The sequence below is a fragment of the Symphalangus syndactylus genome, chromosome 12, assembly GCF_028878055.3.
Source record: "Symphalangus syndactylus isolate Jambi chromosome 12, NHGRI_mSymSyn1-v2.1_pri, whole genome shotgun sequence".
Lineage (NCBI taxonomy): Eukaryota > Metazoa > Chordata > Mammalia > Primates > Hylobatidae > Symphalangus > Symphalangus syndactylus.
This window is the reverse complement of record NC_072441.2, coordinates 92,802,500-92,824,774: the sequence shown is the minus strand read 5'-3', so window position 1 is coordinate 92,824,774 and position 22,275 is coordinate 92,802,500. Positions and strand designations below refer to the sequence as shown.

At 40.1% G+C, this 22,275-nt stretch overlaps 1 protein-coding gene across 6 annotated transcripts in view; it reads right to left on the bottom strand.

Annotated features, from left to right (window-relative positions):
* Window positions 1-20,473, bottom strand: part of PBX1 (PBX homeobox 1) — a 328,066-nt gene extending 307,593 nt beyond the window's left edge. For 3 of the 6 annotated variants that reach the window (XM_063625014.1, XM_063625018.1, XM_063625013.1), the window contains exons 1-2: window positions 19,565-20,473; window positions 16,279-16,352 (exon numbers count right to left, since the gene is read on the bottom strand). In XM_063625014.1, the coding sequence (XP_063481084.1) occupies window positions 16,279-16,352; window positions 19,565-19,755 (265 nt within the window). In that variant the 5' untranslated portion in view covers window positions 19,756-20,473. The remainder of the gene's footprint in view (window positions 1-16,278; window positions 16,353-19,564) is intronic. The other 3 variants (XM_063625012.1, XM_063625017.1, XM_063625011.1) reach the window with 3 other exon arrangements.
* Between the last annotated feature and the right edge of the window lie 1,802 nt (window positions 20,474-22,275).

Sequence of the window (22,275 nt, the reverse complement as noted above, 5' to 3'; positions counted from 1 at the left end):
TAATAAATGTAGGGTATAAACATACATGTGCACTATGATAAAAATTAATTCCAGCTTCTAGAAAGCATTGCTGTTTGTCTCCCTGCTAGCAAGAACCCTGGAGCACAGAGGTAAATTTCACACTTCCTCTCAGCACTCCTTCAAGGCAGAAGCAGACCATGTAGCTTAAGCTGCCCAGGTGAGCAAATGTCACAGAATGCCTATTCAGCGGGTGGTAAATTTCAGCCATCCCACAGAAATGCCAAGTGGTCTCAGGTCACAAGTTTGGCAAATAGCAATGGGGGCGGGGAGGGCATGGAGGGGTGGGTAGGCCCCAGTAGAGGGGAGGAAGAGAACAAAAGAGAGCGAAAGGGGAAAGGCAGAAAGGAAATGAAGGAGGTTACAGTGCTTGAGGAAAGGCAGGAAGGCCAAGTATGCAAGGATTCAAACATAGAACATTTCTGAGGCATCTAAGTAAAAAACTAGAACTCCTTGATTCAAAGAAAGCATGCTTCTGCATGTATCACCAGGGCAGCAATGAACTTTGGTCAAGAATGACCTTAACAGCCACACTCCTGGCTCTGGGGAACACATTCCTGGCTCCTGTCATGGGCTTTGGGAGTGATGGACCTGCCCATGTCACATTGATTCTGACCATGATTCAGGCCCCTGGAAGCTCCTTGAGGGTAAGGGCCACGACTCACACATATCTGTATTTTTCAGTCTCTTTCACAACACCTCAGGCATGGGAGAAGTTTTGCAAATATTTGCTAAAGCAATAACTAGACCAAAATGGAATAAAGACTCTTCAGTCCCATCATGCCCTCCAGGAGGTCTAAAACAAAAATGTTGAATGGTATTTCTCAAATGAAAAAATAAATCCAACCAGGATAGAGATTCATTTTTAACTTTTTCACTATACAACCTGTGGAAGATAGAGTTTTCACCAACATCTCCAGAACATACGGCATTCAAAAATATTTTATGAAACTTACTTAAAAAACAATTGAGCTTCCATAACCTCTACTTACAAAGGGCAACATGCAGAAGGTGACTAATTATAGGTGAGAAGATACACTCCAGTGGGATCTTGACAACACAAACAATCTTTGCATACTTATACCCAAATGGAAGCCACTCAAGAGATGCTTCTCTCCCCTAGGGAGTCACCAAAACATCTCTGCTTGAAAATACCTAGAGAAGAGTCAATAGAATAAATGAGTAGGAGGGTGGGGGTGTCCAAATCAGGAGCAGAAGGAAGCAGTTATTTCTGTTCTTTATTATCACCATTGCTGATATATTATTATTGCTATGCTTATATTTTAGCTGCAACATCTGTAACAGTCAGAAGCAACATGTGAACTCTCAACCTACATAATAACCCTTTGGTCCTCTCCCCCAGAATTACTAGGATGAGAAATTCATCCCGTGAAATTAATAATGGCCTTGATTCTCCAGCTGGTGGATCAGAGACTAGGCTGGTGGAAATTTATAGAGGGAATTAATTTATAGATTTTCGAAGTAATGAGGGAATTCAACCTTCCTGACTTCTAGCTCTCCCACATTCATTCAACAGAAAGTTTCTGGACCGTCTACTGCAGGACCTGCTGGTTTCCTGTGAAGCTGTAACAGAGCAATAATAAGAAAGCACTAGAATCCATTTAAGAATAATAATCACACATCAAGAACATCTTTCCTAGTGTAACTTTCTAAGAAGAAAAATAAAGTAATATGGCTTAGGCATGTGTATGATGACAGCCCCTTCCTGCCTGGGTTCCAGCAGGCTAGGTGGGGGAAGGGAAGCAACTATGCGTGCACGGGCAGGAGGGGGCAAACTACCAAAATCAATTCTCTATTTTCTGAAGACTGGTAAAAATAAGGCAGCTTGAAGCCCCTTTACACATTCCTCTGAGACAAGACAAGCCGCCATATAAGAAACTAGCTATGTTTGAAGGCCCCAAACCTTCTTCAAGTGTTAAAGAAATCAGACTGAGCTTAACGAAAACAAATGTCAGTGCTGTTTAAAGTACATCAAGGTTCTTTGGGTTAAAAATCTCCCTAGGGGAAGATGACGCACTCCCTGTAAGAGCTGAGAGATAGAAAAGACGGGAGGGTTTCTGCAGTAACTCCAGATTATGTTATTTAATTCATTTCATTACCATAAAGCAACAACTCGAACATTTATCGAATACAGCTGAAACAACACACGGCCAACTAAGAAAGGAGCTGCAAATTAATACGCGTGCGTGTGAGCACATACACACACCCACGTGCTCACACGCGGCCTTCTGAATTTCACTTCTGCATGCAAAGCCACCACCACCGAGGTCTGCACAGCACCGGCACTTTGCATATTGAAAACGCGGCTCCAGCGGGCCCCACGGAACAGATCCTTCCCAGGAACAGACCCTGGGCCTGGCTCCCTGGGAACAGACCGCAGGCACCCCTCTGCCTCAGAGGCTCTGAATGTGACTCAAAGCCCACACTGAGAGGTGTTTAATAAAGGAAGTATGGCTCCCAAGAGGGTGTCTTCCCCCTGGGGGGCGACGGCCCTCTCTTTACCACCCTTTGGGAGAAGAGTGAAGTCAGCCGGGATAGAAGAAGTGGCGGGGGAGCCTCGGGCAGCAGCTGGGAGCAGAGCGCTGCGGCTGACCACTGCAACCCGGGCCAGGCAAGGGAAATGATGAAAACACAGCAAGCCCCGCTTGGGGGGTCACTTCGCTTCGCGGTCCGCGCGCTGGCGGCCGGTGACGTGCGGCCTGCGCTGGGAACTCAAGGCCAGACTCTGCGGGAGGCCGCTTCTTGGGCCGCCCGCGCGAACGAGAGAGGCAGCCGGTGCAGGGCGCAGGGTGCAGAGAAGACCTGGTGCGATGCGGCGTGGGCGCGGCGCGGCGCAGCGCAGCGCAGCGCGGCGCCGGCGGACCAGGCCGTGGCCGGGCGCTCCCAAGCGTCCTCTATGCTGCGCGCATCAGCCCTGCAGTGAAGTCAACATATTTGCGAGGGGGTTCGCGGCCACCCCTAGCCCTCTCTTCTAATCTAATTGTGCAGTGTCTTGCAGCAAGACCCAGGCGACAATCTACAAAGGTCCAGCTTCCAGCATCATCATTATCCTGTCTGAAAAGGGCATCTCGTCTTAGCACAAGGCCATGTGGCTCGCCACCGGGCTTCTCCACTGTTTTTCGGTTCCAAAAGTTTTATTTTGTGATGCATCCCCTTAAACTCCTTCCAGACGACTTCAATTTCTCTTTTCTACGTGGTCTGAACGAACACGCTCTCTCATCTCTTGGGTTTTATTGTTGCTGGGTTTTTGTTTTGTTTTTTCTTTTTTCCCATTCTTCCTTAATTGGCCTCAGGATGAAGCTGCTTTAATTTATTCCTCACACGATGTGGTTACTTCTTGGGCCTTTATACTTGGTGCTGCGCGCAGCATCACCACCCACCAGCACCCACTCAGACATTTCCTTCCCAAGAGGTTAGGGATTACAGGCACCCTAGTAAAGAGGATGCACAAAGGAAAGATGTGCTTGTGTTACCCGCTCTTTGTTTTTAAATATTTATTAATGTAAGCAGGGTGCATTGGCCCTAGAGCCTCTGCATGCAAATTCTACAGAAAGGAATTAACGTCTACACTCTCATATCCACAGAGTGCCTTTCAGAATGGATGTAGGCAGCGCTCATCATTAAACTCTCTGGGAGTCTTTCTTTGTTAGGGACAAAAGACAAATGCAAAGTTTCAATTCTATTAACAATGGTAATTATAAGGAGGATTCTCTTACAGTGACAACACTTGAGGTCTCAAATCACCTAACACCCTCAGGAAAAACGACTGACTCTCTCTGCCCTACCAGCACAGGCCACTAGGTAAATTTATTCCTCTGACCTACTGGCAGATTCAACCTGTCTCAAAGCAAGACAAATATATAAACTTTTTCTCATACTTACTGACCACACTTTCTTAGGGAAACTCAAACATCTTTCTAAATATCCTCACTGTAAATTTGCAAAAGCCCCACTGACAGTTAGGTGGGAAACAGAAATTATTTCAGTATTTCAGCTGAGGCAAACATTGAACAAGTAACTCCACCATTCCAAGGTGAAGGCCAACTCTTTTCCTAAATTCCTGGGCTCTACCATATGTACTCAAGAAGGTATTCTGCACTTCCAATACTGCAATCAGAAATCTATTCCAAGACAAATTTCCAGTCTAAAATCCAATAGCTGCAAATACATAGCATGGAAACAACATATGCATTCCATCACAAAGTCCACAAGGTGGATTAAAATGGGATTGGCCTCCAACTGGCCTTATAAATGGGATCCTGAATGGTTCAATAATTTTTTTTTTTTTTTGAGTCTCACTCCGTTGCCCAGGCTGGAGTGTAGAGGCGCAATCTTGGCTCACTGCAACCTCCGCCTCCCGGGTTCAAGCAATTCTCCTGCCTCAGCCTCCCAAGCAGCTGGGGTTACAGGTGCCCACCACCACATCCAGCTAATTTTTGTATTTTTAGTAGAGACGGCATTTCACTATGTTGGCCAGGCTGGTCTCGAACTCCTGACCTCAGGTGATCCGCCCATCTCGGCCTCCCAAAGTGCTGGGATTATAGGTGTGAGCCACCACACCCAGCAATAAACATTTTTTTAATTCCACTATTTTTTTCCCTCCCAGTTTGCCTTCTCCAGTTCAACTTGATTGATGGAGGGTAACGTTAACACCACCATAACCAGTTTACATGACTGTCTAGGAAAGATATAAAGATTCATAGGATAAATTAGAACTGCCATAACAATGAAAAAGAATTTTCTTTTATAAATGTTCCACCTGCCTTGCCTCCTAGGAGTCTAAGCTTTGGCAGGGATCATGTTGGGGCTCACAACCCATGGAATATGGAGTCAGATCAGGGGCTGTCTAGAGCCACCCATTCCATGGATGTGGAAACCTGAGACTAAGAGGTTAAATGGCGTTCTCAAAATAATATGCTACCACAGAGGTAGTCAGTATGAGGCTGCAGAGGGTCCAGCAAACTCCTGTCATACCATGGAGTGCTCTGTACTTGTTCCATTGCATTACAGCTAAAGAAAACAAGGAACTGCTTCGGCCCACTCAGTCTATTCTAGGGAACACTTAAGATTTTGTTAAGGAGGAAGAAAGAACCTAAAATGAAGAGCTATGGAAAGAAAGAAGCAAAAAACACAGAGAAGGAGGTGGGGGAACCACCCCGTCCCAGCTTCCAGCAGTGACCTCAATAGGGTACAGTGGACATTCTCTTCCAGAAAATGATGTCTCAAATATGCTTTAATCTGGAACACGGCTATCCATCAGGAAACAATTTCAATTGCTACAGAACTACCAGCTCAAGTTTGAGTGGGGAACAACCATGTATCTTCCTCAGAATGTAAAAACTATGCCAAAAAAGGAACAAAACAGGGATTTATGCCAGAACAACTGTTCTATGGCTGTGCTGTCCAATATGGTAGATACTACTCATGTGTAGCTATTGAGCACTTTATGGCAAGTCAAAATCAAGATATGCTAAATGCTGGGCACGGTGGCTCACACCTGTAATCCCAGCACTTTGGGAAGCCAAGGTGGGTGGATCACCTGAGGTCAGGAGTTCAAGATCAGCCTGGCCAACATGGTGAAACCCCATCTCTACTAAAAATTAGCAGGGTGGCCGGGCGCGGTGGCTCACGCTTGTAATCCCAGCACTTTGGGAGGCCGAGGCGGGCGGATCACGAGGTCAGGAGATCGAGACCACGGTGAAACCCCATCTCTACTAAAAATACAAAAAATTAGCCGGGCGTGGTGGCGGGCGCCTGTAGTCCCAGCTACTCGGAGAGGCTGAGGCAGGAGAATGGCATGAACCCAGGAGGCGGAGCTTGCAGTGAGCCGAGATTGCACCACTGCACTCCAGCCTGGGCGATAGAGCGAGACTCCGTCTCAAAAAAAAAAAAAAAAAAAAAAAATTAGCAGGGTGTGGTGGCAGGTGCCTGTAATCCCAGCTACTTGGGAGGCTGAGGCAGGAGAATCCCTTGAACCCAGGAGGCAGAGGTTGCAGTGAGCCGAGATCACGCCACTGCACTCCAGCCTGGGTGACAGAGAGAGACTCTGTCTTAAAATAAAAAAAAAAAAAGATGTGCTGTAAATGTAAAATACACAATGGATTTCAAAGCCTCGGCATAGACACACAAAAACAGAATGTAAAATATCTCATTAATTTTTATGTTGATTACATATTGAAATATTTTCAATGTATTTAAGTTAAATAAGATGTATTATTAAAATTCAAAATTCATTTCACTTGTTTCTTTTTACTTTTTTTAAATAGGTCTACTAAAAAATTTAAATCATTAAATTTAACATTACCATGTCAAGGCCTTAGCACAAAAAAAGAATGCAAAATATCTCAATAATTTTTATATTGATTACATGTTGAAAGATTTTTAGATATATTTGGGTTAAATAAGAAGTATTAAAATTTATTTCACCTGCTTCTCACTTTTTAAAAATGAGGCTACTAGAAAATGTAAATCATTAAATTTAAAATTATAGGTGTTCACTAAGAAGAACTGCTCTATGAGATTCTCTCCGCAGAACTCTAGAAGTAAAGGAGGACGGTGTGAAAGTGTGGAGGTGCCTTTTGCTGTGTTTTGCCCAAGACTTTTATTTCTCTGACACTGACAACCATTTAACATAAAAGCAGGGTCAGGAAGCATGTTAGTGAACCTCTAAAACTCCCGGACAGAGGTAGTAGAAAACTCAACCTGAACCGACGAGGCCAAACTGATGAGAGAGGTGGTCAACACTCTTGTCATGTGGTTTCAGAAAAATAACAGTAGTGGCCATTAGTTGAGCATACTCATTGAACTATATGCTTTACATTATTTTCTTTTTTAGCCCACCAAGCCTACATCGTACATATTATTATCTTCACCACAGAAATGAGAACATTGAAGCTCTGTTAAATCCAATAGCTCACCAATGTTAACACAAGCTAGGATGGTTTCACTCAAAGTCTATGCTCCCTCTGTCACACTAGATTACTATTCAGAAAATTCTCCAATCTTTTTCAAAAGTGTCTTCCTCTCCAGGAACCTGACATCTGAAATTCCAGCATTGGAGAATCATTCCTTTGTCTTACTTTTTTTCCTCTTTAAAATGCAAATAGTTCTAACGGAGATTTCACATAAATCCTAATCATGCATACTTCAAGGCAAATAAATTTATCCAATACTTTGTTTTCTTAGAGTATTGTCCAAACATGACAATAAACACAGTAGAGTCCTAAACATAGAGAGGAGACATCACTGAATGGAGAAAGAGGTTGAAAGAATGAAAAGCTGAGAGTGCTGAAGACAAAACTTAGTACCATTTACACTATGACTTAAGAATACACCAGGCTGGGCGTGGTAGCTCAGTCTGGGCGCGGTGCCTCACACCTGTAACTCCAGCACTTTGGGAGATTAAGGCCGGTGGATCACTTGAGGTCAGGAGTTCGAGACCAGCCTGGTCAACATGGTGAAACCCCATCTCTACTAAAAATACAAAAATCAGCTGGGTGTGGTAGCCCATGCCTATAATCCCAGCTACTCAGGAGGCTGAGGCAGGAGAATCGCTTGAACCCGGGAAGCAGAGATTGTGGTGAGCCAAGATCACACCACTGCCCTCCCGCCTGGGACACACCATCTTAAAGAAAAAAAAAAAAAAAAAAAAAATATATATATATATATATATATAAAATACGTACAGATTTTATACGTACAGGTATATCAAATATACCTCAATAAAGCTGTTTAAAAAAAAAAATGTGCCTACTGCAGCCACTCTGTAAAACAGTTTGGAATTTTCTCAAAATCTAAACATAGAGTTATCACGAGCCAGCAATTCCACTCCTTATCCAGAGAAACGAAAACATATATTCATACATAAAAACCTGTAAGCAAATGTTCATAGCAGTATTATGCATAGTGGTCAAAAAATGGGAACAACCTAAGTGACCATCAACTGAATAATGAATAAGCAAAATGTGGTATATCCATACAGTGGAATAGCATTTGGCCATAAAGAAAAATGAAGTACTGATAGATGCTACAGTATGGATGACCCTCGAAAATGTGCTAAACAGAAGAAATGAGTCAAAAAACATCAAATATTTTATGATTCAATTTATGTGAAATGTCCAGAATAGGCAAAAACCACGAAGACAGAAAGTAGGTTAGTGGTTACCAGGGGCTAGGTGAAGGGGGAAATATGGACTGATTGGTAAAAAGTACTGGATTTTTTGGGGGGGCAGGGGGGGCTGATAAAAATGTTCTAAAATTAGATTGTGATAATGGGTTCACAACTTTGTAAATACACTAAAAACCACCTAACTGTATATCATTTAAATGGGTGAATTTCATGGTGTTAGAAATACATTTCAAGAAAGCTATAAAAATAATAAAGAATAAATCTACTATGAATCAAGGCTGTCCTTATGACAAAGATAACATTTTTCCTAAATAAGGAATGTATTAGTAAGGCAAGAAAAGGTCAGGTTGTCTTCTATCAAAAAGTGTGTGAAGGATATGAACAGACACTTCTCAAAAGAAGACATTTATGCAGCCAACAAACATATACGAAAAAAAGCTCATCATCATTGGTCATTAGAGAAATGCAAATCAAAACCACAATGAGCTACCATCTCTCGCCAGTTAGAATGGCAATCATTAAAAAGTCAGGAAACAACAGATGCTGGAGAGGATGTGGAGAAATAGGAATTCTTTTACACTGTTGGTGACAGTGTAAATTATTCAACCATTGTGGAAGACAGTGTGGCAATTCCTCAAGGATCTAGAACCAGAAATACCATTTGACCCAGCAATCCCATCACTGCGTATATACACAAAGGATTATAAATAATTCTACTATAAAGACACATGCACACATATGTTTATTGCAGCACTATTCACAATAGCAAAGACTTGGAACCAACCGAAGTGCCCATCAATGGTAGACTGGATAAAGAAAATGTGGCACATATACACCATGGAATACTATGGAGCCATAAAAAGGATGAGTTCATGTTCTTTGCAGGGACATGGATGAAGCTGGAAACCATCATTCTCGGCAAACTAACACAGGAACAGAAAATCAAACACCTCATGTTCTCACTCATAAATGGGAGATGGACAATGAGAGCACATGGACACAGGGAGGGGAACATCACACACTGGGGCCTGTCAGGGGGTGGGGGACAAGGGGAGGGAGAGCATTAGGAGAAATACCTAATGTAGATGATGGGTTGATGGGTACAGAAAACCACCATGGCATGTATATACCTATGTGACAAACCTGCACATTCTGCACATGTATCCCAGAACTTAAAGTATAATTTAAAAAAAGAAAAAGAAAAGGTCAGGTTGCCCTAAACTCACTTGTGCTACTTTTCCTGCTTTGGAACTTTGCAAGTTGAATGGATAGGCTTATGTATCTTCAGAGAGAAAATGAAATGTTTTTAACTATGATTACACAATACCTCCAGTTGCTGACGCTAAGAAAACACCATCCTTAATATGCAATTCTAGCTTTTCAAGTGGTTGTTGTCCAGTTTGTAGTTTAAAAGTTTTTAAAGTAGCTTAAAAACTTTTCCTCTGTTCTTACCCATTCTCTTTTCCCCCTCTTCTTCCAATCTAGTCCCAGACTTTTGGCCAGATATAGCTAATTCTCACTTTAAGAGAATAGCAAGGGAAACAGGGCCAGGCATGGTGGCTTACGGCTGTAAACCCAGCACTGGGAGGCCGAGGCAGGCGGATCACTTGAGATCAGGAGTTTGAGACCAGCCTGGCCAACATGGCGAAACCTCGTCTCTAGTAAAACACAAAATTTAGCTGGTGAATGCCTGTAATCCCAGCTACTCAGGAGGCTGAGGCAGGAGAATCTCTTGAACCCAGGGACAGAGGTTTCAGTGGGCCAAGATCACGCCACTGCACTCCAACCTGGGAGATAGAGTGAGACTCTGACAAAAAAAAAACAAAAAAAACAAAAAAACACACACACACACACAAAAATGAAAGGAAAAAAAGAAAGCAAATCTTAAATTCAGCAATTTTTGTCTCTTTTCAGCATAAAATCAGAGTCTCGGAATTGGCTTTGTCTTTAGGGACCATCTGGTATAAGCCTCTCTATTTCATATAAGAAAACAAGTCCAGAAATAATAACAGCTAGCAGCTATTGACTGTTTACTCTATGCCAGGCACTGTAATTTACATCTATCACCTTATTTAACCTCACAGCGACCCTCTAAGATAAGTACCATTATGATCTGCATTTTATAAATAAGGCAAATGAGGCACAGAGAGGTTTTTTAACTTGAATAAGGCCAGACAATTAAAAAGTAAAAGATCTAGGATACAAACTCAGAGAGTCTGGCTTTAAAGACCAGGTCCTTAACCACTACTATTATAGTTTATCATAAAATTATTTAAACAACTTTTCTATGGTCTTCTAACTACTTAGTAGAAGGTCCAGAACTAGCACAGAGTGTGAAGTATACTCACCCCAATACCTACTTAATGACAAAAGTTTCAGTAGAAGATGCAGTTGAAACTACAACCTTAACCAAAAAGGATGAATTTTCCACCCATTGCAATCTTGATTTCCACCAATAATTGAGAGATTGAAAGAGAGCTGTCAGAGGTAAGAAGACCTTCGGGTAAGACACTATTGACCTTATTCTGCCATCATGGGGGGATAGGTGTTATAATCTTAAGACAGTCTATTCCTGCACCTTTTTTCCCCCCTGGGGATCACTCTGCTAAGTTCCGAGAAGTGCCATCTTTGAGATGCAGATGGCGCAAAGATACAACCAGAGAACTTTCCTCATGAGCGACGATCGATTACCCCATTACTTAATTAAAGACCAGTAGACGTACATTTTTTTAGCCTGAGAGAGTGAAATGCAGTGATATCCTGTGAAATAAGATATGAATCCTGAGATAATTTATTATAGAAAATACAGTGCCTTATTTACATAACCCACGGGAGCTCAAAGCACTTCACAAACAACTCATGAATTCCCTACTTATTTATCAATTATTGCATTCCTTAAATCTTACCACACCATTGCAGGTAAAGGGCAATGGAACCAAATGTATTATATTCCTCCAAATCAGGTTAATATGGCAATGAAAATGAATGGGTGCTTCTTAGGGTCATACGAGAATGAATAAGAGCTGTTTGGAGCTGGACCTAGGACGCTGTCTCTATCATGTGGTGCTTTGGTAAACTTTTTTTTTAAAGGAAAAGCAATAAAAAGAATATTTAGATTCACTTCACCAAGTTCAAACATAATATCATTCATCTAAAAGAGATTTGAAACCAAACTGAAGAATAAGCTTTCCTAAGATATGCCTATGACACAAAAGAAGTCAGGGTCATGCTTTACAAATGAAAATGTCTTCCAATTTAAATTGTGTGCAACATCTAGGTTTCGGTTTATTTGCTTGTTTGGGGGTATTTTTATAATTTTGCCAACAACCACAACAAAAAGTTCCTGGATGTCAACAGAATGCAGAGGCAAAACCATGTGAACAGGCCCGGCACCAGCAGTGAACTAAACACACAGGCAGGTAATGCCCCCTTCTCAGCCAACAGTGCAGCCTACTGTACAGAACCCACACACACCCGGCCCAGCTCAATGCCCCACAGCTCTTAGTTCACAAGGTTCTATGTTTCCCCGCTTATAAATCCCCTTCCAGATCCTTCAGTATAACCTAAATCTCTCTCATGTCCAATCCTCACAGACACTCCTATTGTTAGAAAAAATGACACCAAAATTTCCCAAATTCTCATTCTGGCAGCTTTGACCAAACTGCTCTTTGCACTTCTCAAAAGCCAGAATTGTTCTAATTCTAGTAGTAGACTAAAAATGGAATACGCAAAAGTGACTAAAAAGAAAGGTCATTTCTCATTACAAGTTCTTCTTATATTATGTCTGTCAGAGTTATATTGTTGTAGGTCTACAGCTTATATCCACATTATATAAATAAATAATATAGGGTCTAACCACATTACTTCTGCCTTAACACACTGCACCTGAAAGATAGTATCAGGTAAAACTGACTTGTAAGTTCCTTTCATTTGATCCCCTTTTCTTTCCTCTGCATCTTAACTAGGAGGGAGAAAAAAAAAAAAAAAAATGAACCAAATTCTTGAATTTTCTCATCAGCAAGAAAAGTTTTTGCATTTGCTGGCTATCGATGACCTTCCACAAAAATGACTCCTACCATTTCAACCCCAAAAGGAATCTGATCAGAGGCTGCTCTAAATGGTTTAAAGTTATTTTACTCCTATTTTGCTCAAGGCCTAATACCATCAGAATTCTCTTCCCAAAATCTATAGCTTCCTTCCATAACCCACCGTCCCTCCACCTATATATGCAAACATACACACACACATATACATAGACACACAAATTATTCTCTAACGCTTTAAAGGGGAGGGGAGAGGAGAGGAGGAGAAGTCCCTTAATGTAATTGCTATATTAAAAAGAAGTGGCAGGCGAGAATAATAAGGGAGGGTGTCAAAAGTGAAATACAGTAGTAGAATTAAAAAAACACACACATACTACAGTTCTGTGATGGGGGTGTTAATTGAATACAGAGAGAAAAGCAAAGAGAGAGAACAAAAGGGTGTTAAGAAGCAAAAAATAAATTTTTTTAACCTCCTCCAAAGATTTGATTTGCGTTAACTTTGATGCAGACAATGCACGGAGGAAAACTGGCTGAAAAGTGCCATATATAGCTATTATGTTCTAAAATTAAAAACTATTCACAACAATTGCAGCTATTCATTGCTATCTATAAATATTCTCCTTAGTAAACGGCATTCAATATTTTTCGTGTTTTCCTAATTTTTAAACTTGCGTGATTTTGACACAGGAATAAAAAAATCAGGAAATGTTTAAAAATATATTCAAGGTTTTTTTAAAGAAATGTAATATGCTTGACTTTTTCTCCTTTTCTTCTATCCCACCAACCCCATTACTACCACATATACACATATGCAAAACTTAGCCTATTACTAATATGCCAGAAGACAAGGAATGGAACTTAAAAATCCAAAAGAAAGTGTTATATTAAATGATCCAAAACTCTAATTGTCTCTGTATTCCTAGAATGAGCAAGCAGATAAAAGCCACATGTGAAATATACATTGCTATAGGTCTTGACAGGGATTTTTAGCTGCTCTTTGAGAATTGCCACCCGAGCATTTTGCTGGCACTTCTTCTTAGCATTTATTTTTTTAAAAGCGAAAAGGTATCCAAATAAAAACTACCGACATTCTGAAGCAAGAAGACACATGGGTTCTTTTTGTTTTGTTTTGTTTTTTAAATATCCCCACAGTAATTTCTGACTTAAACACCCATCAATCAATTGTAATTCAGACGGCACTGCCTACTTTGGGGTGTTACGTGCATGTGTGTATGTATTTTTAAAGTTCCAAAAGGTTGGTAATACATCTTAGCCAGTTTTTGTATCTATTTCTAAGTCTTCCAACTATAAAATCATTAACAAATGCAAAAAAGCAAAAATAACAAATCAATGCAATTACCAAGTTCCTCTCAAGAGTTCTGCCTAGGTGAGCCAAATGTACGAACTTCGTGTTAGCATACGAACAAACAAAGCCCGCCCTAAATCAAGTAACCTCTATTATCATTATAAGCATTATAATGCTTGAGATGGAAACTCAAAAATACTTCTTTAATGCAAAGAGGCTTGAAAGTAACAATAGAAAAAGTCCCCAAACAATAAAGGAATGTATGTGAACTGATCACTCAAGCGATGTTTTCACCAGCTCTGTATCAAGAAGAGGGGAAAAAAAAAAAAAGCTCCTGCAACTTTACAGACACTTTGTTCCTCCGACATATCAACTGCATGGAAGATATGCTGGCAAAAAGATTGAAGGTTCCAAGGTCTTGAGTAGCCAAGTAATCGTGCTTTAGAATCAAAGGGTTCTTTTCAGCACACCACAGTTGACTCCTACCTTTAACACAACACTCAACATTCCAAGAGAGCTTTTGCCTTCCCTTCAGTCCTTCCAACACACAAGTTGAAGACTAAGAGGGAGGTAAGCCTTTTTTTTCCCCTACTTTCACCCAGGGGTGCCCTCTTAAACCAAAACTTGTGTGTGTGTGTGTGTCTGTGTGTGTGTGTGTGTGTGTCCCTTAACACAGGAGGCAATGACTCTTATCACTTTCAGTTACATTATTTGTAAACTGTTTTTCAAAATATGTTATTCTAGAGACAACACAAAAAACCTTAATTTAGATTTTTTTAAGTCTCTAAACATTAAATATATTGACACAAAATTTAAAAAACAAAACTTTTAGAATGTTACTTTGACCAATACGACTACTTTACTTCCTATCACTATACTTGAGCCAACATGAACAAGGAGCGAACTCTTTAACCCACACCTGAACCGGATCTCTATTCACACCCACCCACTTTGATCTATTGCCTCAGTAGGTTTTAATTAGGAAACTAGAATTAAGCACTTTGGCCACAATGTACATTTAAGTGCCCTGACAGGCTTCCTTTCAATAAAAATCTGATAAAGTATCTTCAAAAATAGACTCTTTAGTCCATATTATCACATATGCTTTTATATTTGGATTCTACATTTCATGAAACAAGATCAGCAGGAACTCACACTCGATCAGAAACAAATCTCAACAAACCAAATACTCAAAGTAAATAAGCATCAGAGATCAAAGAAGAAAAAAGAGGATAAAAATATATATATATATATACACACACTTAGGTTTCCTACTCTGGGCTAATAGAAAAAAGAAACTAAAAAGTGTGACAAACTGGAAAAAAGCTCTTTTGATATTTGAATGCATAGTCCATAAATCTTTTAAAAGGTGTCTCACAGCTAAAATAATGCAATTAACAGGTTTGCAATAAGGTTAAGCTTTGGCAAAGCAACCTGGAAGACTTAGAGGTCTGAACATCACTTCTCAGGTGCTTTGTCTAGAATGTTAAGCACAACACAAATAACATTCAACAAAGGAGCTCCGTACTAATTTTACACGCATTTCAAGACCCAAGTAATTACATATTCAATCAACAGTCACATCTTGAAACTATTTTTTTAAAAGAAAAACACAGAGAGCTCTCAAAAAGAAAGCCACCCTGTGTGCCCTCTCCCCCTGCCCCTTTTTATGTGTAACTATCAATGTATATCAACCAAGCATGCAATCATATTTATTGTCACTTTCATTCATGTCATGCCCTTGCTTATATGGTTTAGATATGAATTATTGACTGTTACACTCCTTGTTGTAAAAAATAAATAAATAAATAGGATGTCAGGTACTTTGCACTGCTCTAAAGCGAGCGGGTAACTCAGAGCCCAGCAGAAGCTCCCGCTTTATATAACCACCCCTTGTCCCTCATCTTTATTCCCTGGTTTCAGATTGCCTTCTCAAATCTTTCTTCTTACAAGGGAGAGCTTTACCCACTTTGGAAAATTAAGGATTAAAATAAACAAACAAGAGGATGTTGCTAAATGTCCTTCCCAGAGCATCTGTTGTTTAAGAACACCTCTGATTGATGACTGCTATTTTTTAATTGTTGCTTTAAAATTTAAATGCCCTCCTGGGATGTGTTATAAGTGTGTTAGTCCATGATACGAGGTCTAGAAAGTAGAAAAACAACAGAGTGAATGATCTCATGGCGTTATACTCTCCTAAACCCAACGATTCTCCCTGCAATAAAATCACAGGCCACTCAAATACCGATAACCTAATGTTGTATAGCGCATTCCACAAAGGTATTTGACAACACTCTCTGTTGAGAACCTCTAGTCCGCTGCTTTGTGTAATTACAAGAAAAAAAAGAAAGGAAACTTTAAACAGTTTAGCACCCCCATACCCAACTCCAAAAAAATTAGGGTTTTAAAAATGGGCCAAAATATATTCCTTTAAAAAAATGAACTTTTACTTTCATATTTTTGCCCCAGAGATACATCAGTCTATAAATTTCCTTTCAGAATCTATATTTTAGCCCCAATCTCAAAAAGGCAGGAAATAGAGTTCTGGAAAATTAACCAGTAGTTCTTGATAATAACTGTCAAAGAAACTTCATGCTTTCTTTTAAGGAAAGCAGGGCTAGGACTTCCTATTCGAATATGAGGTCAACCTTCATAGTACTTGTATTCTGAAATTTTAATATTTAAATAATAGATTTGTGACTCCTGGTTAAGTGATTTAATTGGCCAAAGAAAATGCTAAAATGTTGGAATCTCATTCCTACCTGTTTTTTCTTTGATTTCACACAACACATTAAACAAGGCAGGCTTCATTCTGTGGCAGTTTAAAGCATGTTTTCTGCAAGAAAGAAACAACATGATAGCTTAGGTGGACTCTCAAGATCAAACTGCCGATAATGCACAGGGTGAAAACATTTGAACATTTAGACAAAATTATATACCAAGCATAACTCTGTGGCATGCTTCAATTGTTTTCATGACTTAATATACAGAGTCCCGCCATAGAAAAAGAAATCATGTTAATTAGCAGGGAGAGAGTAGGGATTTAACTACAGAACAGAACTAACCTAAATTATGCCCATTTAGGGAAAGGGTTTTTTTTTTAAGTAGTTTAATCAAAGTGTAATTCTTAAACCCACAATTCTTCCCAGGACAATGAACACAGCAAAGCCAAATGCGTAGGTTAACAGTTTTGTAAAATCCATGCAACGACCACAGCCTAGGAACTGTCTGCCTCTCGGTCTGTGTGTTTTCAAATTTAATTCATCCATGTGTTCGAATTCATTCCGCAGATGCCCCTGTATTCTCATAAACACAAGATGCTTGAAAGGTCTTCTGAGTAGAACTGTCAATTTATAACATTTCAGTCCCCAAGTTAAAGAGTATGGAAATGCATTGCCAGGGGGCAAACATACCCATATGGGGAATAAATTCATTTCTCTGTGTTCACATTATGCCTCTTGTGCACACACTGCTTATTTGCAGGTGTTGAAATTCAATTATTTACAATTAGGACCTTGCACCCATTGGGGGAAAAATAAATGCAATTTTGTCTTTTAGTGATTTACCTGGTGTGTGTGTGTGTGTGTGTGTGTGTGTGTATGTGTGTGTGTATTCCGAATGCACTTGAGGAACAAAACAATACCTTTCCTTCTATTTTATTATGGAACCACTTAGCAGAATGATACTGTTTTGGAAACAAAATACTGATCACATCAGCTATTAGTTAAGGGAATTCTGTCTACTAACTAAAATTAATGTGTAAAGATAAATGGAAAGTTCTGGCACTCAAAACACATGCAATTCTCTTTTAATCCCTTTGAAAGTTAAAAAATAGACACATCCTCATGAAGAACAGAGATCAGAAACATGCTCTATGTACTGTACAGCAGGGGAGTAATAAACTCAAAATTCAGGACTATCAAAATGAACACGTACATTATATCTAAAATATTAATGGTTTTCTTTTGTAAATAATAAATATACATTATAAAGGTGTGACTAGAAAAAGGAAAAAAAGGACATAGTATCTACTAAGTGGAGTTACATTGTTTATCCAAAAAGAAAGCTTAGCATTGATTTTAGTAAGTTCTCATGTGGGGTGGAAAAAAAAAAGATGGAAAATACTTTAAAGTATTAAAGACCTTTCCTGGGTCTTTTAAAATAGTTTAAATTAATTCTATTATTATACATAGGCCCAAATGCAAACAAAAATTCTCACACAGCTTTATAAAAATATTGTATTTCCACAGCACACAAATGGAGCTAGCTATAGAGAAAGAACTGAAAATTTCCCCATCCCAAAATTGTATCTGATCTCTCTTTGCATCTAGGCCATTGAAAAGGGGAAGTCGCCAAGCCTTGTTTGTCTTCAGTTTCACAAAAAAAGAGAGACTGAACATCAAAAAAGTAGTATCTATTCTTACTAGCCCCTTCCACTTCACAAACTTATTTTTAAGCCAGTTTATCGGTATGTCTGAGAGTATTTTTCTAGAACAATATAATACAGAAAAATGTTCCAATTCAAAAGAGAATTGCCAGTGGGAAATCTTCCTCTTACCATACCTATTAGTTTTTCTTCAGATAATAAAATTCAAAGAGAGCACCAATTAATTTTTAAAATTTCCCCTATTTAAACAAAACTTAGAATACTTTGAGTCTTTCAACATTTCCAAGTTTTCAAACACCCGTAAACCTTAGTACTTTTGAGTTTACATGTTGCATGTGCTTGCAGCTAAAATTGAGTATAATTCATAACATCTATGTTTTTAACTGCTTCCTCTCATTTTCTCAACTCAGATTCTTATTTCACTTAGACAAAAATACACATAATGATGTCTTCTCCATATAACCAAGTCATCTGAAGTATAGGAGTTGTGTATATTTGTTTACAGGGTTTTCAAAGAAAAACACGCTACTTTGGAGATATAACAAAGCTGGGTAATTGTGTAGACATATGTGGTCATTAGATTTTTTAAATTCTTCCTTTTGAGTTCGGCCTTGGGCAAGCTGTTAGCGGGTTGTCACTTAGTCTATGTTTTACTTTGAAAGAATATTTACTGTAAAATCCTGGAGTAGAGAACCATATACCTGGCAGTGGATTAACTTGAGAAGCTACACAGTTTATTATGTTTCCTTAATGAAAACCTTCATGTCCTATAGTATTGAAATACATAAAATTCATAAATGCTTTCATTTCTAAGTGGTCCTGAAAGAAGCACGGGGGAAAAGAGCATGCTTGATTTTTGTCCCCCCACCCCTTTTTAAAGGACCATACATAGCTGTCTGTGTCACGGAAGGTTAGTAAACCGGCTCAAATTAGGAGACAATAAAGTTAAACTAAAAATCTGAGTCTCTTAAAACTAACAAATATGCCTAAAAACAAAATTATCTTTCCATCAACTTTTAAAAAAAACAAAATTAAGTGAATGCAAAATATTTTCTGGATAGCTGACAAGTACTGACAAAGAAATACCCTGCTTTTTTGTTGTTTTGTATTTTGGGTAGGGGGTAAGAAAGGAGAAAAGATAAAAATTAATTTTGGACTGGAGAGTAAAGAAAGAAAATCAAACTCGCTGAATTAGGTAAGGAGTCAACTAAATTTGCAAATAAAGTGTTCTTGGGACATTTTATTTTGTAATGTTACAGAGTCCCCTCAACAAGAAGGCATGGAATGCTGTTCAAAACTTGACAATTCTGCTTTCTCTGATACTTTTTTAAAGCAGTGAAAAGTGCCGAGGGCCGCTTTTGGATCAGTTGGCAGTATTTTCGGCGTGCCTGTGTGTTTGTGTGGATATAAATGAATACCCCTATATTCACACACACACACACAATATGTACACAGCCACATCTCGGCATGGGCAATTACACTTTCGATAACAACGCTCCTTCAGATTTTACTCCTCCGCCATGTAGTTGCTTGTCAAAATGAGAAAAGAAATAACATTTTTCAAAAAAAGCGCTGTGGTGATTCGGTTCCCATTGTTTCCCCCTGCGAGAGGGAGAAAAACAAAAAACCCCAAGAAAGGAAAAGAAAAGCCTCCATCTCACCTGGCCTGCGCCTCATCCAAACTCTGGTCTGTGATGGTCATAATTTGCTGTAAAATGTCTCCAATGTCCTGCTTCCTCCCGCCCTCCCCCTCGGTCCCTCCGGCCCCATCCTGCAAGTGCTGGGACAGGCCGGGGTGTCCGGCCATCCCGACCCCAGCATGGGAATGCATCAGCCTGGGCTGCTCGTCCATCTCCAAAGGCTACGGCAGCCCCCGGCTCTTCCTCTTCTGCTCCTCGGCTCGGCTCCTGAGAAGCGCCGAGGCTTTTTATCCTTCAAGCTTGTCTTCAAATCCTTTTCAGGATAAACAGGGAAGGGGGAAAAAAGAAGACCAAAAGAAAAAAAAAATCCCTTTGCCTTTTTAGAGGATGGTGGGAGGATGGGGAGGGGGGAGGGGGAGGGGGCGTGAAGGGGTTGCGGGGTGAGGGTGGGGATAAGGGCTGGTGGGGAAGGGTGTTGACTCCAAAAAGCAAGAAAAATAAACCACCTTCCCACTTGGCGAAAAGAAATCAGAGCTGGCTTTGGGTTTTTCAGTCCGGTCTCCTTTGCAAGGCAGAAATGGGCTCCCGGCGCTTAAATCTGTGGCTTAATCCTTTTGCAAATATGCATTGATCGGGAGAAAGGAGAGGAAGGCAGGGGGATTGCAATGCAAACTTTCCCCCCCCACCCCCCGCTGCCCCCCACCCCCACTCCGGGCCAGAGTGATCTCAAAGGGGGTGGGCTGTTGCAAAAGCCAGATCTCCCCCAGCCGCGGCGGCAGGCAAAGAACAGGCTCTCTCCTCCTCCGTGTCTCTGCAAACTCCAGCAGCCCCGTCAGCCTCCTGCTTTTGTTTAGCTCAGGCTCAGGACTCCAGAAACATATACAGAAAAACCACAGCCTGAGAGGAGGAGGAGGAGGAGGAGAAGAAGGAGGAGGAGGACGAGAAGGAGGAGAGGGGAGGGGGCAAAGGGAAGGGGAGGGGGCGGGGAAGCCGGGAGGCTGGGGAGAGAAGGAGGGAGGAGGGCGCCTGGAGCTCCTCCCCGCTTCGCTGATTGGCCACCAGATAAAGGACCGGCCCCTCCTCCCGTACTTTCCTCACTGCACCTCCTCGCCAGCCTCCTTCAGCTCCTCCTCGCCCGGCGCCCTGTCAATCAGAGTTCAGAGGTGGGCCGGGAAGGAGGCCGAGCTAATACCAAGTCTCCAGTCCTTAAAGGTGCAATGGTACTGTAGTTCCAGCTCACTTAGTTTCCACTTTTCCTGCTCGCCTTACTTAGGTTGCGTCCTTGAGGAAAATGTGGCTCCACTTAAATGCAAACATATAAAATTAACACGAAAGAACACAGACGATGTGCGTCTTCCCGCCCACCCCTGCTTTTCTTTTGCTGTGGCATTGTCATTTAAAACTTGATTCTTTTAAATGCTTAGCCCTCAGGGAAACTGCTGAGAGCAAAAGTTTGTTAGCACGACGTAGTTATGAAACACAATCGAGCTGTTAATATAATTAATAATGATCTCTAATAAGTGGCAGATGTAATAATAGATACATTTAAAAAAAAAACAATTCTAGCACAGTAAAGTTGAAAAGAATACCAAACTGTGTCATTTTGCTGCATGAAAACTAAATTATGGACTATGAAACTGAATAATGCTCAAGAAAAAGAAAGATTAATAAATAAGTTCACCAAATGAAACTAATTCAACATTTCTCTCTCTTCCCCCTGAGGGAAATTAGTTATTTGGCTTAAATACCTAATAAAGAAATGCATTATCACAGTCTAGTTCTAGTTTTTAATATAGTCTAATAAGCATTATTAACTGAGAAAAGTAGTAAACTGACATTTATTGAATGCCTACTATGCGCCAAGTAATTTACATGAGTTATTTTATTTAATCCCCAAGACATCTTTGTGAGTTATGGATTATTATTTCCATTTTACAGAGAGGGAACTCAGAAAGGTTAAATAATTTGTCCAAGGTCCACAGTTATTAAGTGTCAAAGCTGGAATTTAAACCCAAGTGTGACTCCCTCCAAAAGCCTAGTATTTCCACTGCACAATCTGCTTCAGTCTAACAGAAATGTGTGAATAGTGTTAAAAATTAGTTATGTGTCTATTGCCTGTCTAGTTTGAAAGGAAACTTGAGGTGCTTAAAAGGGTACATATTCCAACAAGATGACTCAAATTGAAAATGGGTAGGAAAAAATAAAAAATAAATAAAACGGGATCAGGAAAAAAGCCAACAAAAGTCATAACTGAAGTCCAGTATCATAGCTCCAGACAGACACAGATTTGCTTCCAATCTTTTCATTAGGCAAAGTGAGAAGGAAAAATCTGACTTTGTACACAGTCACAATGAATATAAGATAAAATAGCAGGCCAATTACTTAGGAAATGTCCAGAATATTTTGTAATATAAAATATTCTATTGTGTAGCAGCCCTCTTCCTGGATGGCAGTATAGCAAAGGAAATGCAAAGCGCAGTGTAACCAATCTGCAAAATGGAAAGCAGCCTTGCCACGTGCTTCCAGATCCTCAAATAAAATGTTATTCTTTTCACCAATCATTATGCAAAACAAGTTTGGCAAGATAAGGAGCACTAATGCAAGCATTTCAAAGCAGTTTTTAGCAAGCTACTTGGCACTTATTGGTATGAGGGCGTGCAATAGAGAGTATTAATTGTAATTATGATGTTATATTACTTAATAACAATTGTTTTATTCACATACATATCCTG